This window comes from Vanessa tameamea, chromosome 4 (genome assembly GCF_037043105.1).
Source record: "Vanessa tameamea isolate UH-Manoa-2023 chromosome 4, ilVanTame1 primary haplotype, whole genome shotgun sequence".
Taxonomy (NCBI): domain Eukaryota; kingdom Metazoa; phylum Arthropoda; class Insecta; order Lepidoptera; family Nymphalidae; genus Vanessa; species Vanessa tameamea.
In genome coordinates this window covers 9745940-9765937 of record NC_087312.1, presented here as the reverse complement: position 1 = coordinate 9765937, position 19998 = coordinate 9745940, and the positions used below count along the sequence as shown (strand labels likewise).

The window sequence follows — 19998 nt, the reverse complement described above, 5'->3', positions numbered from 1 at the left end:
AGCTAGAGCACCCCTATTAACTCACCCTAAATAAACTGAGTAGAAGCTGACCATGTTTTCGCGTTAGAGCAAACGTACGGTCCCTCGTAAATCGATTCGAAATTTCTACATGCTACCAGAAACCATTATATTTCTAACATTTTTTGTTGTAAAACGATTTATATCAGTCCAATGTCAAAACATATTGAAATAACCAATTTGGTAAAATACTATTACCAATTATTCAAGAACTTACTTAAGTATCATAATATGCACACAAACTCCGTCTCTCACAGAAGGTGCAAACTCACGAACGTAAATAATTCTGGAGACGTACAATCGTGAACACATTTTGAAACGGCGTCACGCGGTCTAGCAAGATGGCGACGCTCGTAACGTGAAATCTACGTGAAATTCACTGTTATTATTTACAGAACGCTTCCTTGATATCAATAAAAGGAAAAACAGAAATTATAACAAAAATATAATAAATTTAATTCGTTTTTGTGTTAAGTAATAATTCGTAAGATAAATTAAAAAATCCTAGCGTAATGAGATCAAACACTTTTTTAAAGAAAAACGTTTTATAAGCGAAGGCAAAGTAACATAAAACCATTAATAAGCCTCTTACCCTATCCGTCTAAGTCAACATCGATGTTCTCGGAGATGAGGCGGTGCGGAGGGGTGGCCGGGGTCGGGCGCGTCGTCATGGCAACGCTCGGGGGCGCGGACCCGAATTTTATCGATTCGGATACAGACAGCAGCCGGTTGAGCTTTAGCCGACATTAGCACGACTCAACGCTCGTGTTTGCTGATTTTAGAGGTTAAGGGAGCTTTGACATTTGATAACACGTACTTACTTATTTTCGAAACAGTAAATTTAGCAGCTACTAACATTCAAAGTAACCATTTATTTTATTTTTATGAATACGATATTTAATATAAGTTTATATATATATTTAACACGATTATATAATATGATATTATTTGTCTATATATCAGATTTTATTTGCTTTATTTCTATTTAAAACTCACAGTACTTGTCCCACTATAATTTGTCACGATAACAATTACCTAGAAAAATAATTATCAAATTTTTTACAAAAATATACTTAAAAATAAATAGAAATGTAATAAAATATTTAAAATAAGTAGGTAAGTATCTATCTTTGATATATATATATATATTTAATTCCTTTAGCCGCAATATAAAGGCTCCATTGAAAAGAAAATAATTCTATTCTGAGAATATGATAGGTTTCCTTGGCTGAAGTAAGATTTTACGGTACAAAGAGTTCGTACAATACACGGGAACAATCAGCAAAACAAACAGCCTTACAACAAAAATAAATCACCTTAATATTATACAATATTTCTATATAAGTGAGTATAATAAAAATTATAGGTACATTCTTTAAATTTAAATGTTACAAAATATATATTTCTACAATACGCTTCAATGATTATACTTCATAATTTTATTAATTACAAAATATAAACGTAACATCAGATGGAATAAAAATAAAATTCTAATAAGGCCCTTTTCAAAGTATGCGCAGCCACACTTACCCTTATAGCATAATTTGACAAAAACGGGACCAGTGGGGTAGTTACATCACATCGAAAACACGATTCTCGAAGCGATTTTTGAGCAGGGATAAAAGGAGCGTAAAGAGAACAAAGGGTTCGAGATATGAACTACTTTACCCTTCGCGTGCCTCCCCTATCAATTGTTACCAGCTACACATATTTTTACTTGCAGAAACAACTGCCCCTTATGACTTGGACACGTTTCTTTAATGGCAAGAGGAAAGTACTACAATACTACAAACATTTTAATTCGATATTACTAAAAAATTATAAGCTTAAAACACGTTAGTGCGAAATCCGAAATTTATGTTTTTATTTTTCACGATTACAATATTTAAAGTTATCAGTTTCAAGTATTTACTTTATTAAAAAAATATACAGCTACACATTGAGTAGTTTAAATGTCGGCAGTTGTAAATCTTCACCGATTTCAATCATTATTTGGCTAATATCCAATATGCATTGAGTAATAAATACAAGTCGAGTAAAGCTGATAATTTAAAACTATTGAATAAACTTGGCTCTCAAAGAAAATATACATAAGATTTGTTTACTGTAAACATGGATTTGGGAATATATTTTACAGTATTTATAATATGTTATTTGTCACATGTAATAAATACAACATAGCCTACGTTTCCAATTCCGAAAAAATATATCATTGAAGCCGGTTAACACAATATCCTTATCACTCACAAAAAGGGGAATAAGGGTACCCAAAGTCCCTGAAACATTTCTCATCGAGTGTAGGTGGGGGCGGGCGTCCCAACGCGACACCCTGCTACGTGGCACTCTCCAGCCACGCTATCCATAATTTATGCTTTTGAGCAGACCACGAAAAATAAATGAGCATCAGTAATAAGAGAAAATGGCAAGACTAGTATTTTTATTTGAAAGAATGGGAACGCGAATACAGAACATGATAATATTTACTTATTAGTTATTTACCTAATATTTCACCATCTTATAATGATAAAAAATATATCCAATTTAATTTTGCAACTTAGTACTCTATCTTACTTTACAAATGTTTTTTGTAAGTTTAGACGGATAGATAGTATGATACTTATAATCTCAACCTAGTTTGTACGGTCTAATGTATGACTATCAGTGCGATTTGAATATTTTTTTATTGAAGAATATTATTTGGTATTTAACTTCACCCTACCTTAAGGGTCCAATCAGTCAGGCCAAAAATGTGATTCATGGACATTTACTCATTTCGAAGTTCTATTTATTTTAAATATTATTTAATACTTATATAATATAGTCACCCTGTAACGTCCAGTGCCCACAGATCAACGCAGGGACAGCTCGCCGCATAATACATCACTGAATATTGTAGCACTGTACCTACATTGTATTAAGTACACCCACTGCAGGGAAGCGCCCTAAGCGCTTTTTTAAACTGTAATTAATGGGACTCAGGCACTCAAGCTTATTTTAAATTCTTGTTTTTTTTATGTCATCCTAAATTGAAATTTGGAAGGACATTGAATACATTAAGATTCATAAGTAGGGGAATACATTATCTTTAGGTATACGTATTAAATATATTTTTTGGAATCCTACGTTATTATTTTTGTATAGTCTAGAGGGGCTGAGAGTATAATAAGGGACACTAAGTAAGCACGAACTTATATGTATTTATCTTATATGTAATTCTAAGCTATTTTCTAAAACTCTTTTATGTTTTGTTCAAATAATTATTTTCGTAAGCAAAGGGCAGCAAAAAAAATGTCTTTTTTTTTTTTAAACATATTTATTAAAAGCACATAATTGTCACATATTGTATAACATTCTAAAGTATGGAGTCTTAACTGGTGGGTTAATCGTATATGATCTGTCCAAATAGAAATAGTAACATACTACAAAAAATATGTACTTTTATACAGATATATCTGAATTTATAATTTTATTAAATTGCTTTAGTCAATTTTTTATCTTCGAGTGCTGTTTACCCGATGGACTTTGGAAAGGTTCTAATAACATACATAATTTTGTCAAATTAATTACTTTATAAAAAATCTTAACTATAACATTTTAATTTACGTTCATTGAAGCGGGCGAGAGGTAATATTTAATATTAGGTAATACCTACATTTTTGTCGCAAACAATATAATAATAATTGGAGAATTAACATGTTTGTTTAATTAAAGGATAATTTACAACATATATATTATTTTAGCCCTAATAGCCTAGATCGGTAATTCGTATAACACAATGTATATTTGCAAAAAAAAAGTCTAAAAATTATGAAAAATCTGTCCTGTAAGATTGTCATTATAAACAGATATTAATATTAGTATAATGTACAACAGTACCAGGTCACCTATGATGTTGGGTCTTTATTATTTATTATGGTTTAGTTAAAATTACCATGATTATGAATAATGTTATGAAAACAGTAGAAAATTAAATTGAATGTAATTTTTACTTAAAACTTTGTAATATTCCTTATAAAATAAATATTTACCATACTTAGGTACAATGCTTCGTAAATAAAACATGAATGTTTAATTTATGAAGCGTTATACCCTAGAATCAATATCAGCTATACAAACAGAGCTAATTTTTTTAATTACGTGGATGGCAAAATCCGAAACTCAAGTGCGTACTGGTTTTACAATATTTGAACACGTTTCAAAAGGGCAATTTTATTTAACCGATTAGCTTTTTTCCTAGGGTTGGATCCTTCCTAGAAATCGAGGTAGCGATATTGTCAGTGTGTGTGTGTTTTGGTTTTGATTTCCCAATAAGAAATATATTTAAAAAATATATGTAATAATGAATTTTTTCAACAAAATTTCTTCGTTATTGTTTATGGTTTCGGATTTGACCATCACGCAATATTCATTACTACCTGAAATTAATATTTATGTTGTATAAGTACGTTTTATTTTTCATCACCTCTCTCTCTCTCTGTCTTCCTAGTGATGAACCATTTACAATTATAAATTCATTTATAAATGTTTTTTTTATAAAATTTATAACGAGCTCTTTTTTTTATTCGGTTTTTCTATAACATTATCAAAAATATGCTAGTTTAAAAATTTGGCGCTGAAAAATTAAATATGTTTGTTTGTTGTATGAACGCACTAATCTCTAGAATTAACAGGTGGATTTGAATTTTTGTTGCAATTCATAGGCAATTCTTGAGGAATGTTTAAGCGATTTAACATAACGTTACTGACCCCGTGGGAGGATCAGAAGCGTTTAATATATGTGAAAGCCTGTGGGAAAGCTTGTTAAAGATGATTTTAAAGGTACCTCTACAGTAAGTTATATATTATGACTATCGAAACTAAAAGAAGCATTAAGGCTACGTGATAGGATTTATAAATTATATAAAGTCTGATCAAAACTAAAAAACGGCGCGTATCTCACGACGGAAATGCTAAAATCGCACCTTATATAGCATCGAAATACATAATCTATACTAATATTATAAATATGAAAGTAAGTCTGTGTCTGTCCGTCCGTCTATCTGTTGCTCTTACACGGCGAAACCACTGAACTGAATTTGATAGAATTTGAAACAAGGTTGAACTTCAAAGAAAGACATAGGCTACTTTTTCATGTATTATTCCTGATGACTAATCCCTAAAACGCGTGCGAATCCGCGGGCGACAACTAATAAATCAGAATGCATTTCGTGTTTTTTTTCGTTTGTAAATCGTGTCATTGAGTATGAGTATTTGCTCATTATTTAAAGTAATATAAGCGTGTTTGAAAATATAGTATAAAAAGACACAACCTAAATTTAGTGTGTCGGGTTCACGTATAACTTGATAACAATTTTAATGTTATAAATTAGGGTCCGATTTAAAATAACTTAATTAAGGAAATCATTTTATTCTAATACTTATGTGTAGTTTAATAAGTAGCCTTATGATTGTGAATATATTGAGCACAAAGTACTCACGCTTACTCCTACGTGCTAGCATTTTGTTATCGCAGCTCGGGCATTGCTTTCATAACGAATTGACTCAAATTGACAAATTCCTGTTCTATAACCGTGTCAAACCATAACTTATTGTCGGCGTCCGTTTGATCTATTGCCTGTAGCGACACATACGTGTACGGAGCGAATGCTAAGTGATTGCGTATGCTTAATTTTGTATCCACATCTGGTATTATATGTGTCAGTTTACTAACCAGCTGCGGGTGCAATTTACTAAAGGCGATGCCTTTCTTGCGACCACTGAGGAATTCCTCGTAGAAACAACTCACGAAATCAGACGTGAATGCTTTCAAAATCTGCATCTGTTCAACGTACGCTTGATCTTTTCGTCCATTCTTCGCTTTTATGGCAGAGAATATTTCTTTGTACCTGCAAAATAATAATTATTATTATACATATACGTTCACAACGAAATCCTTATTTTATTACTCAATCGACTAGATTGAGCAATAAAATAAGGACTAGGAAAATGTTCAGCATTTTTAATACCATTCAGTTCACCTAAAAAAGAGCTAGAGCAAAAGGTGAACTACAGTTATAATAAATAATTCTCACCCATCACAACAGAGTTCTATAATACAAATGGCTCCCAAATAACTAAAGATGGAGTCCATCTATGTATATTTACACCTCAATGAAATGTGGAGTTTTATTTATTTTTCTCTAATGTATAAATATAGGTAAACTCCACTTTTAGTTTAGAATCTTACTCCAAAGTATTCCAATAAGAAATGTACGTTTTCTAGAAGGCTGCAGTAATTACAGAACTATGCAGGGCAAACGACAAAATATTAAGCGACACAAGAACTTCTAGGCATCCCCAAGAAATTCACCGACCTAACAAAGTCCATTAAGGAAAGTATCAGGAACATCAGAGCGAAAGAGAGGTCTCATTCTTGAAGTTAAAATGGACATCCGGAAATTAATAAGCAGACAAACTCGCACCACAAGCGCTTTAACAACAAAAACCAATTTTACTACGTGAAAAGAAATCTTAAGTAATGTAAGATAAAAAATAGAAATACTCTACCACAGGAGGAACATCAAGAAGTTCCTCCCCCAAGGTATGTATAAGAGAAACTAACTGGAGACCCATCTAGTGCAAACTCGGAAAAGACTTGAAGGTACGAACAACACATCGGTGGAGTAAAAAGAAACACTCAATATAATAATAATAACACTCACAGCACGACGAGCGCGGCGAGGCGGTCGAGCGCGGCGGCCGACGGGCTCAGCAGCGCCAGCGACAGCAGCAGCGCGCGCGGAGCCACCACGCACCCCGCGCGCCCCGCGCTCCCCGCGCGCCGGCCCGCGCGCAGGCAGCGCACGCCCGCCCGCGTCGCGCTCTGCAGCCCCAGCGCGTCCTCTGCGGGCGCGAACCACGAATGTAGAAATACATCTAACTGATTAATACGATTGATACCTAATAGTCTACTGGAACATCTTGACATCAATTAGTGGACGTCAGAACGGCGTTTGAGTGAGTGGAGTCCGTGCCGATTGCCAGATATAGAATCAAAATCAAAATATACTTTATTCAAGTAGGCTTTTACAAGCACTTTTAAATCGTCATAGCCCTAAAAAGGCTTTCAAATCACCACACTATCTTTAGTCCAAGCTGACTACTAAAAGTAAAGAAATAGTTAAAACTGTATAGAATTTAAAAAGCAACTTACCTGGGGATGCTTGCAATCCTTTGTCGCACATGTCACTAATTCTCAAAGAGACCATTGTCAATATTTCCGTGTACATTAATTCAGTAGGTTGTATACTTAGAAAATAATGTCGAGACCGCATACTTGAATGTATCTGCAATTAAATGTTTTAGTAAGACATACATATATTCTTTATCTTCTCACATGATTCTGATTCTGATTCTGCTTTCACTAAGGCTCCACATGATTCTGCACAATATACATATATATTTATATAAAGTAGTGAACTTACTAGGTTTGTATACATGCTGGTTACACTCCTTAGTATGGCACACTGCTCTATAGGTTGCGCTCTATAATACACCTTCGTCAGCGTATCTAAAATAACATTCACATGATCCGCGCCTTCAACATTCACCCATTCGACGAGTTGAAGAATCTACAAAAATAATGCTTTTAAAATATTTTGACTTGTGATTCATAACTTACTATATTAAATCAAATCATTTACCTCCATTAAAAAGTCTTTTTCATTCCAAAATGGCAAGAACTGTGCCAAAAAACGAGTCACAACAGGTAGGCCTTGCATGAGCGTCGACTGAAATATTGCCAATCTCTGCAGTAAATCCTGCTTCTCGATATAGGTGTGAGGCGATGTTTCCAAAAAACCTGAAAATAAATAAAAGATCACTACCTTCTAACCGATGGAGTGCAAAATAGTAGATAGCCCCAGGACAAGCATTCCACGCTCACAGCTGGTGAGTAGATGGTGCAGCTCGTGCGACAGGAAGGCGTGGTCGGCGCTGGCGGCCGCGGCCAGCAGCGCCAGCCCCGCCGGGTTGCACAGCAGCGCGCGCAGCCGCGCCGGCCGACGCATGGCCCGCTGCGCGCTGTACTGCAGCAGCGACACGGGCCTGCGAGTTCAACCATTCCTGTTCTTTATTGTTTTATTAAGATTAAATTTATATCATTTCATTAAGGTGAATAAACCTCTAACTATCTGTCTGACTACATATTATTAAATGATTTGCATTGAATTAGTTGGATTTCATTAGACAAATTGTGCACAACCATACTCACTCAGAAAAGTCAAGATAGTTCTTTTGAGTATCATTATCATATTGTTTCGATCCAATGTTTGTAAATTCCAAATTGGGTATAAGTGGATCTGCTTTCTTATTTCTACCACCTTCCTGAAAACAATAAAAATAATATATATATAAAAATATAAATATGTATTTATATTTAGCACATATGTAACAAAACACTAAAAAGATAACTTACAGAGTTTAAAGGGTTAATCCAGAACAGCCTATATGTCTCTTTACTCAAGGTATTCCTTTGATTCTGAAATTTAAAAAATATATTTAGCCTCTTAATATTGATGTTTTAATTAGTATCTATTTTTTTTATGGTCTAGGTAGGCGGACAGGCAAATGGGCCAAGTTATAGTAAGTGGTCACTAATGCTCATATAATTTAACATTTCCTTACACTAATGGGCCTTGGGCGTTGGGAATTTGAGAGATTTTATTCCTCTGTAGCCTGTAGTGTGAATTGGCTCACTGTATTTAAACCAAAACACTACAACACAAAGTATTGCTGCTTAGCAGTAATTCTATGACTAGTGGGTGATACCTACCCAGAGCTTGTACAAATCCCTACCACTGCTTGATTCATATTGTTAAAGTTTTACCAAGAATAATTATAACTATATATAATAATATGAAGTCCCTGGCTGAATAGAACCCTTCTTAGACATTACAAAAATATAATAAAGTATACCTGAGCATTTTTGAACCTTGCGAGTAGTGTTACATTAATTTTTCTAAATGCTGTATGTATTGATATTGAAGGCACATCCTCAGGAACATATTCAGGTTTGTAAGACTTAAACAAACCAAGAAGAACTTGAATCTGCCTGTACATATTCTGGAATGATCATATATTTGTTTTATCTATTTTTTTATAAAATGAACTTAGTAGTTTTTAGTAGTAGTAATTTAAAAAAATACCTTTTTAGCTTCTCTCCTTTTAGCATACTCCATCAATTCCAGTACTCTTCTTCTAGTAACATCATTTGGCTTAGTCAATGTATACACAAGTTTCATAGCATGCAGAGTCTGGAATTATTCATATTCTTAAAAACACATCAAGTAGTACAAAAAAATTCACAAAATCACTTTTTATAGAAATTATAGAACAAATCTTATGTACTTACGAGTACTTCAAAAGTTAACATGGTATAAAATAATTCATATCCCATATCAAGAGCTTTCATATCTACACTATCACAGTCCATAGCAGCTGAAATAATAGTAAAAAAAAATTTAAACATATATTATTTTATTCATTACATAATTAAAAATCAATAATATCTATTATACCTGTCAACCAGTCTAAAAGAAAACCAATTCTTGAAAAATTACTTTGGTTATCATAGTTTGCGAGGATCCATCTTAAAGAATACTCAATAGTACTTTGTGATATCTTTTCTTTTGGTAATATAGTGGCTCCAAGATTAACCCATTTTGTAATAGCTAAAACATATTTAGATAATGTTATTATTAAGCAAGTTTACACCACACTCGTCATACTACAATGTATTATCTATAATAATGCGGCTACTTACGAATACTCAAGTTCAACCAAACTTTAAACAATGTATGAAAATCATCATAGTTTAGTCCTGTGTTATCCACTATATATCCTAATTCATCGATTTTACTCTGAAATAAATCTTTATCAAAGCCCTTTTTTAGCGTTTTAATGTAGTCTATTATCTCTTCTACATCCATTGTAATAAAAATATAAAATATCAATTACAACAAAATGAGTTAGTTTATCAACAATAAATTCGAAACAGAAAATACGTTTAAAATCTGACAGTGACAACTAGCTAAGCATTAAAATTAATCATAGATTATAAGTTGGTAGCCCAACCATATTACGCATCCTTTTACGAATAAATTTAATTATTGACTAATAACGAAATCGAAACATTTAATAAGTAGAGATAATACTCAGTAATGTCACAAAGAACATAACATGTTAAAATCCAAAGTTGGTGGTACATTGATCATATGAGGAATGATTAATATTTATTACAGTACCGATCTCTATGGGCAGTGATGACTACTCACCATTAGGTGGCCCATTAGCCAGTCCAAATCCAAAACTTTAAAAAATGACATATTTTTAATAAGTATTTTTCAAAATAATTAAAAAATAAATTATCTAGTATAGTAAGTACGCATTGGTAAGTATTTATTAAACTGTGTTACTTTTAGATTGAATCAATAAAAATAAATATATTAAATTATTTGATTACATATACTAGTTATGTTAATATTAATTATATTTATTTATTATAGTATTAATTAATGCGATTATTTCGTAACTACACAAAATATTAAAGTTGATGTCTATTGACATAGACTAAATGTAAGTTATCCTTTAAAGCTAGCATTCCTACTTGAAAATGTCAAATTTAACGAACTGTCTTTCGAGTTTACACAATATTATTGTATCGATATGTCTATAAGCAACTTTTTCGAATCGATATTTTACTCGGTGTAATATTATATTGAAATTAAATTAACAAATAATCTACGATTTTTAGTTACCAAATTATATTATTTTTAAAAAATATAGAAATATTTAGATAAATTATTTTGGTTTTTTTTTCACGTATTAAAAAAATATTAATTTATATATAATGTTATGTCTTCAAGTTATACGCAAAATGATATGGAATTTGAGTTAGAAGCAAAATATTTGTATTCCTGAGTAGCTTATAACATTGTTTATTGTTTCTTTATTAGATTTTTATAATAAAAACATTATTTTGAAAATTCAAATTTTTTGTGTTATTAGAGTTACATTTTAATGAAAATATGTTAAAAATAACTAATACAAACATAATAAAAGTAGATTACATAAAATAAATTTAGTCTAGTTAATAATTCACTGAAATTGTAAAGTTTTGTTTAATTTTAGAACTTCATAAAACATACAATTCGACTATTACTGTAACATCGATGATCGAGTAAAAAATATAATATCGATAAAGTTTATCGAGTGTAGTTCTCGTATTTACTTGTATCGGTTAGCCCTAGTTTGAAGTAAACAGTATGGATATTTGCCAGTAAAGTATTTTAATAAAATATGGTTCAAATCGTACAAATGTATAGTAATTTATGAGTGTTTAATGCAAAAGATTAAACATGTGGCCTATGCTTCTTAATATGACACGCGACGAATGTCGTCGGACGCTTAGAAGACTCGGTATATATTTAGTTTTATAAATGGCATTCGTTTTCCCTCCTATGGTTTTCTTCCACAACGCTTAAAACGATTCCAGTCCTTTCCATGCATTTTGTTATTACTCTTGTATATCTTTTTGAATACTAGTTCGTTTACTTATAGAATTGGAAGCCTACTCGAATATGATAAGTGTATTCAGAGCACAAGGAGCATTAGAAGACAACAGAAAAAAGTTGCTTGAGGAACTACGCGCCGTTTTGCACATTAGCAATGATCGACATAGCGCCGAGGCGCGTCGCGTGTCTAATGACGAACTCTTAGCTACTATTGCTGAACAGTAAGCTTCAATTTAAAATGATAATATAATTTTACTTATACTAAAATAGTACACCACAGTGGTAAAGATGGCTGCAATAGTTTGACGCCAAAGCATACAGAAATGGCATTGGGCTGGTTATAATTTATATATAAACATCCATTTCCAATAGGATTATCTAAGATATTAAATAATGTACTTTCAAACTGCCACTTTATACTAACTTATAAGTGCTAACTAAACCTTGGCCTCATAGATATTTGGCTGTATGTCATATTTATTCCTGTACAAATACATTTCCTGTATGATATTTTCAATTAACCATTATGAAAACATATAATTTAAATATTATATACATTTTATACATGACAGATAACCTCTGTGCTATAATGAAAGCTTTAAAATTAAATCAAGTGTTCAATATAATTATTATAGAAGTATATTTTATTATAATAATTATTATATTTTGAGTTTCACCTTTATTTTAAGTAATCTTCTCTTAATGATAGTCTTACCAAAAGGTTGAAAATATAATTTTATACATAAGCAGATTATTAGAGAATAGGACATTTTTAATATAATGAGGACTGTATAATTAAATAGTTAATTTTTTCACAGCTTGCTCTTGAAGGATTTTAGTTTAAAGTATTTTAAATTATTATTACTAGCTTTAAATTTGTTTTATTAATTAATACTTTTGAAAATATAAACATTAATTAATGTAAACTATGTCATATGTTAAAATCAAAATATATACATCTAGTCAATTTATATGTACATTATTATTCTTAGTAATTTATAATTCAAACTATTAATTAATTTAAAATTATATTAATAGTCAATAAATGGCAATAATTAAATTAAAAAATTTTATTAAATTATTAATTATCATTGTACAAGCATATCTGTTATTGTATAAAAGAGTAATGCAAAGTAGACACTTAAAAATTGCACGACACATTGTACCATTAAAATATTTTAATTAAATTTTAAATTGTTATCATATAATTTCAGACTAGCTGGTCCTAACACAGGCCTAGGATGGATAACCGAGGGAAGAAGATTAATACCGCTTATGCCCAGAGGTATCGCACAGACAATGTATACAGAAATAGCAGATAAAGCGGCAGAAGCTGCAGCAGCAGAAAACAGAGAAATCAAAAATAGAATTGAGACTGAGAAATTAATAGCACCTAAGTCAAATGAAGAGGAAATGCCAGATCATGAAGGTCAAACGGCTGAAGGGTCCCAATCCAATGAAATAATGGATGAGATGTCATATCCACCTATTGCCATGGAAGATAATACTGCCAGAGTATGCATACATTACATTAAAACTGTGATTTTTATTATACTTTTGCTACTCAGACTACAGGCTTATTAAAATAAAACATTCTTTTACAGATTTGGGAAACTGAACTAATTTGTCGTAAAAGAAAAATAGCAGAAGGGGGCACTTTACCTGATGATTCATCAACACCAGTTAAAAATATGAGAAACATACCATTGAACACAAATCAAAAACATCTTAATTTGTCACAAGTTTATTCAAGATATTCACAGCCAGCAACAAGTCTGTATATTATACTCTGTTTTGATTTATTATTTAAAAAAAAAACCATATTAATTAATATTTTTTTGGACAGGTAAATCATCGGGTCATTCTAAACATTCATACAATCAAGTAAGCAAAGTTTCAACAAGTAAATCCAGCCAACCTCATGCAGCTCGATCAATAAAACATAGATCCCATAAACAGAGTTCTAAAAGTACAACACAAGCTTCCCTGAAAGCACAAAGAAAAACTCAGGAACAATCAATGTCACCCAGTAGACAATATAATTCAGGCCAACAAGCAGATTACTCAGGACCACCTGGATCTTTTCAAGCAAGCTATGCTCAATCAATATTAGGAAGTAAAACGAAAACAGACTACTTAGATGAAATTAAACCTAAAGTACTTTCATCTCCCAGTATGGTCTCAGATTCACCCACAATGCAGCTTTTGACCCAACCTGCAACTGTGCCTCATGAGTTGGCAGTGTCAGACAGTGCTCACCCTGACGATCCATCGTCATTGCAGGCTCAAGCTACCCCTGTGACAAAGCACTCTGTGAGCGGTAAGCCCTGCCAACTTATAATCAAAAAACGCGGAGAAGTCGCTACTGATAAAAAAGTACAAATGTCTGAATTTAAAGTCATACAAAAGCCTACTGACGAAGTTAAGTTTCTATCAAATAGACAAATGGTTGTATCCCCAAGTCCTGCACATAAATCCATTAATGCAAGCAGCAAAATTGTAACAACAAAAGTCATTGGTTCACTTCCGAAATCCAGAACATCACACACTCCCGTTTTACAATCAGATAAAATGATTGTAGTTTCAAAATCGTCAATCGAAAACAGATTGACTAATTCGAAAGTTATTATCAATTCCTCAGTGAATGCAACACCTACTAAGGATAGTATACATAGTATAGCAAATAGCATAGCAAATAAAACAACTGAAACCTTGACTCCAAAAGGAATCCCAGCTACAGATTTGAAAGTGTCTGCAAAAACTTTTGTCGTAAATCCGAAATCGGGCCAAAAAATGGTCGTACTACCCGCAAAGGCTTGTAAAGAAGGACAACTTCCGTTATTTCATTTTAAAGGAATACCCACAAACATGAAATTAGTTTCGGTAAGTTCGCATAATTCTCAAGCCACAAAATCGCCTGCAATCAATGTTTTATCTAACCCGACAGTTGTAAGTGCGATACCTTCAAGTGCAAAAATTGTTGGAGTAGAACCAATAAAAACCGCTAATATGGCAGATATTGTTCCTGTAAAAGGCCTAACGCCACCTATTTCAACTTCCAAAATAAGTAATCCTATAATTAGACCTATGAATACTAAAGGCAACATTATAGTGGTCCAGAAAGGAGCCACTTTAGGTAAAACCCTCACATTTACCAAGAATGGAAATGATGTGTCTAAAATAATTATGGGGAAAAATGTAAACAAATTGTTGCAAACAACAAAATCAGACCAAGTTGATGCATCTAAATCGGGTAATGTTATTGTTTTGGAATTAAATAATGAACAAACAGGCCGAACAACAACTATGTCTGAGATATTATGTAGTCGCAACAGTAATGCTGCTTGTACTCCAGAAAAGGACCCAAACATTGATCAAGAGATCACTCAGGAAACTCCAGTGTTGTTCGAAAACCAAATAACACCAGAAATATGCAACACAAGCAGCTTAGATTCGTCAACTAGTTTACAAGAAATAGATAGATTAGACCAATCTACCGTAGGTATAATAGAAAAAAGTGAAAAGGAAAAGTCTGATTTTATTAAAGACACAGATGGCGTCAAAGAAACATCGAGTGTTACAGACTGGGAAATGGAATTAGATACTACTCCTGGTAAAAGTAAAGACGACGTCGACAAATTAAACTCCTTACACTTAGACCTTGGCATGTCCAGTGACAGCGAAAACGAATACATGGTAGATAGTCATGAAGCGAAAACTCAACACTTAGCCGCAGAAAGAATGCAAACAGAGACACCGACAGGTGAGTTATTCTTTAATTTATCTTTGTTACTTGTTGCAATTCTAGGTTAATTTAAATAAATTAACTTTTTAGGTGATAACATCGAACGATATAGCAATTCGAGTGCTCTGTCTCGAACTACGAGAACACTACTTAGTCAGCTCCAGGATGACGGTTCATCAAGTAACGATTCGTCATTCGCAATTAAATCGAAATGTTTGAGTAAAATACAGGATATTGATATCAAAATTGACAAGTCTGAGTCTGAGGCGCTTTCGAAAGCCAGGGCAAAACTTTCGGAAAAAGTGGCAGAGGCAAAGTCACAGCAGAGACGGATAGATATTTATAGTACAGCCATAACAACGTCGGAGATTAATTTAGATTCGTTTTCGTATCTAGACGAGAGCTTGATGGCGGGTGATGATGAGTTTCCTTCGGAGGGTAAGAGAGAAGCTCGCCAGGGCGACGTACTCGACGATCAACTCAGTCGACTCCTAGGCGAAGACTCGGCTAACTCGACTGACTCACAAACTGTAAGTGAAAGTTTGCCTATAGATAAAAATGAGCAATAAAATTATAGGTATATTGAGAATTGGTAAAATATTTCTTTAAAATGTAATTTTGCACTAGTTTAAGCTGGGACACTTATGTGCGTTGACGTAAAATGATGCGTGCGGACATGGCATTGAGGTTGCGGTATTTCAACTACCTAATGTGTGTATTATTTGTGAATGAAACTCGTTTGTGTTGTACAAGTTGTCTTTAATAAATGAGGCTAGAAAGAATAATTATTTAATAATTTTAAAGACTCCTGCCTGTTCCAAGAACCAAAAAAACTGTACTAATGACATTTAAAAGTCAATACATTTTTAATTAGGAACAATATATTTTTTTTAAATGATAAGTTTTAAACCAGTTTAAATGTTTATGGATTTTGTAATTTATTAAAACAGCTTAAATAGCTAGTTTGTCTTTTTGAAAATTATAAAATATTTTTCAGAGGATTGTCTTAATTAACCATTAAGATCTTGCCAATATTTTTTACCACATAACATAAATAGTCATTTAAAAAATAAACTAAGTATGACAGGTTGTAAAATTATATCTTAAACATATTGGATCAAAACACCGTCAATATTGTTTACCTCGTCTAGATTTATGTCAAAAACTTATTTTGAAACAAATCTTCACTTTTATCTTTACAAATAACACCAAAATAGACTCAGTTTTCCCATATTGACAAACAGGGCCGAATCTTAAAGTTCTGATAATCGCTTCTTTAGAAATTTGTTACTAACATTCTCTACAAAAACCTATTTAACTTAACCTTTTTCTGTTTTATAATCGATATTTTAGTGATTTGATAAAACTAATTTTCGTCATACTAATCGAAAAGTGCAGGTATTTATTTATCCGAAAAAGTAATATAAATACAGTTGTGGATTAAAATAGTCAAAACTAATAGATCATTAGTTTATATGTTTTGGTATATCAAAATAATAGACAGTAAAGTACAAGTAGTTCGAATTAAATACATAGGAAATTTAAAAATAAACAGTAGCTATTTAAGTGTCACTAACTCATCATTTATGTGTTACTATTTTTTTTAAATAACTTATCCAAATAATAAAATATGATAACAACATTTTGCTTTGAACCATTAAAATTAACAAATAAGTGCAAAGATTTTTAATAATATACTTTAATTACAAAATAAATATACTTTATTGATATCATGTTCAATCAGATTATTTATTGATCTGAATAAAATAAAGTAGTATATAACATTTTGACATGTTTTTAACACAAAAAATAGGAAAGAAATATTATATTTAAATGGAGAACATTTGTTCATTGCTCAAGTATTAACATTTTTCGAAATATTAGTGGTTTTTAAGAATGTTCTATAGATATCTTTAACCTTACGATGACTACTCAAAAAATTTTTTGTAATTAATACTCAAATTGCCTTTATCAAACTTTTTTAAGTATTTTATTCATGAAAAAGATTTATTTCATTGAACTATTTGCGGTCACGAAGTTTAATTTTTATATATATATGATATGGTGAAGTTTATCGATTTCTGTTGACATCATTTAGCTACTTAAAATCCATAAAAACACAGATGAAGAGGCAATTAAATAACAATCAAAATCAACAATAAAATTTAATTGTGTTATTATTTGGCCTTACGATCAACAAGTTTATTGTTAATTAATTTAACTGTGTTAATATGAATAATGTTGTATTAAGCATTATATTTGCTTTTGTCTTCGTAGCTGTCTTCCATCTCTAAAATGCACATATTCTTAGCGAAAACTCTAATTAGTTGAATTAATAATATATGTGAAGTAAAAACGATAATTTTAAATTGTTGATTGGAAATCAAATAATTAAAAAAAAAGGTTTGGTAATTATCTATGATTTGTTTACTTTATTTATTGCATTAAAATAATCTATTCTTAACTTACAGCTCAATTTGCTTTGCTACCAATAGTCGATAAGGCTTAATAAAAATATTTCTAATATATTTTTAAATACAGTACATACTCTCGTCTTAATAGAAATATAGTCCATAACGCACAATTATTGTTTACTTATTTTATTAAAATATATTCAATTTTATTACGATGTTAAGATTTGTTTGTGATAAATCTTCAAGCAATAGTATCGATATATAAGTAGAGAAGAATTCATGTTAGTAGAATAAATTGTAAGCAATATAAAGGAAGAAAGTTGTTGAAAGTCCTTAGAAATATAAAATTTATTCTCACAAATCCAACCTAAACTTGTTCTCATAGTAGATCATATAGTGGAATTTACTGAATGTCACTTATATATTGAATATAGATTCAGCCGGGTTCACAGGTCGGATAGCCAACCTGTAGAACTTCACTTGTCTATGGATGTGATTCTTCTACATCACAATGTACACCCTTATCTAGAATCCAATTTTTTAGAGATGTACATAATATACAATAAATAGATTAATAATTTGCTACTTTGTAATTATTTTCAATATTCAGCAATATAGTTTTATGATTGAGCTTTGAATTTTCGAGCACAATTCTTCTGCAGTTAATTTTATATATTAAACAAAAGTACCATGTACCTTTTTCTGAGACATTTCCATTATGACAAATTTCTATCTATATATATTGCTTATAATTTCTTAGTAGTTATTATCAAACTTAGCTAATGATGTACATTTTATACATATTCTGTAATTATAACACGAAAGGTGCATTATTATAGAGTTTTTAATGTAATGTACTTTATAGAAGTTTAATTTTAAGAACTTCAATTGAAACTTCCAATATACATCAATAGAGTAGTTGAAAAGTTGTACTCATTTATGTAGAAAATTTTGTTAATGATAAGTTGAGAGAGTTATGTGCACTTTATAATTTAAGGGCAATATTTGTGTAATGGTCGGAGTAAGCCAACTGTCCCTGATGTGTCATGAAAAATTATTCCACAAAAAAAAAAATTAGAGATGCTTAAACGCCAGAATATTCATAGGATATATTTAGATTAACATAACGACAGGTTATTTATCCAAAATGTACATAATTTTAATATTATACAATCCTTACACTTTCACATTGTGATTCATAGTAATTATATAAAATATCTTATGGCAGTTCAGTATTCATATTCAATTATTATCTTAGAAATTCATTTGTAAATCATTTTCTTAGTGTAATAGTAAATTTTAATTAGTCAAATGCCTTCAGATAATTAGTCATACGTCAGGCTTATTATAATTCATCGCTTGCGTTTGCTCCCGGCCAATAACTACGTATTCTTATGTTAAATATCATAAATTCAGATGTCAAGCTGTACCTGAAATTGTCAAAATTGTAAAATGTTTTTTAAAAAAACTTAACTAAAATTGCCTTTATTAAGTATAATGTCTGCTGATATTGTATATTTGAAATATACAATTATTTTTTTCATGTTTAAGATGCTCCTTCTTTGCAGCAATCCTATGACATGTGCACTATATAGATGTGCTAAAGTTATTTTAAGTGGTAACTTTGTCTAATTTATATTTGTACTTTAACAAAATTCTACATGTGACAATGGTACATATTTCAATGAGTAATGCATGTTACATTCTAAAGAAATAGTGCCATGAATATAAATAAAGGTTATGTGAAAATTTGTACATAGGTATGTTGTTTATATTGAAATATCATTGACTAGTGTCAACTAAAAGATGTGTTTGAATATTTGTATCATAATAATTTAATGAGACACATTTTTAGATGTGTAACGTATGTATGTTTTAAATAAATTAAGTAGAATGTTAAAGGTACATTTTGTATGTGAATGCAGGTTATTATTAAAATAAAATAACAAAAAAAATTGTTATCCAATTTTAAATTATTAGAAACTGGCTTTCGGACGTCATTGATGAATTATATGTATAAAAATAAAGATTAGTTTGTTACGAATAATTTCAAATACCGATCTGCATCAATTTTTAAATGTAGAGTAACTTTTATTTGTCGGCTGTAAATATTTTGCGTAGAACATAACTTTGTTTTAAAAATCATTAATGTGTTATTAAGATTTGTGTTTTGTCATTTAGTTTATTTTATTTACTTATATTCAAAATAAACAGTTAATTGACATTAATTTTCTTATTGTAATCCTTGTGAGAGTGAAATAAAAAACCT

General features: G+C 31.1%; 2 protein-coding genes across 3 annotated transcripts; one reads left to right on the top strand and one right to left on the bottom strand.

The window, feature by feature from the left end:
- Positions 1–5153: 5153 nt before the first annotated feature.
- Positions 5154–10083, bottom strand: LOC113403957 (centromere protein I-like). Its single transcript, XM_064220592.1, has 13 exons — positions 9821–10083; positions 9576–9728; positions 9410–9495; positions 9204–9311; positions 8974–9120; positions 8474–8536; positions 8270–8382; positions 7943–8103; positions 7701–7858; positions 7482–7628; positions 7211–7343; positions 6720–6900; positions 5154–5903 (listed from the first exon to the last, which is right to left on the bottom strand). The coding sequence occupies exons 1-13, from the start codon at positions 9984–9986 to the stop codon at positions 5522–5524; spliced, it is 1998 nt and encodes a 665-aa protein (XP_064076662.1). The 5' UTR covers positions 9987–10083; the 3' UTR covers positions 5154–5521.
- A 1200-nt stretch (positions 10084–11283) lies between these two features.
- LOC113403936 (BRCA2-interacting transcriptional repressor EMSY) lies at positions 11284–19957 on the top strand. Of its 2 annotated transcripts, none has more exons than XM_026644604.2 (6): positions 11284–11475; positions 11617–11791; positions 12785–13085; positions 13175–13343; positions 13417–15333; positions 15712–19957. In XM_026644604.2, the coding sequence occupies exons 1-6, from the start codon at positions 11415–11417 to the stop codon at positions 15882–15884; spliced, it is 2796 nt and encodes a 931-aa protein (XP_026500389.1). In that variant the 5' UTR covers positions 11284–11414; the 3' UTR covers positions 15885–19957. The 2 variants fall into 2 exon arrangements, with proteins under 2 accessions (XP_026500389.1, XP_026500388.1); XM_026644603.2 differs by having other exon boundaries at positions 15406–19957.
- Positions 19958–19998: the final 41 nt, after the last annotated feature.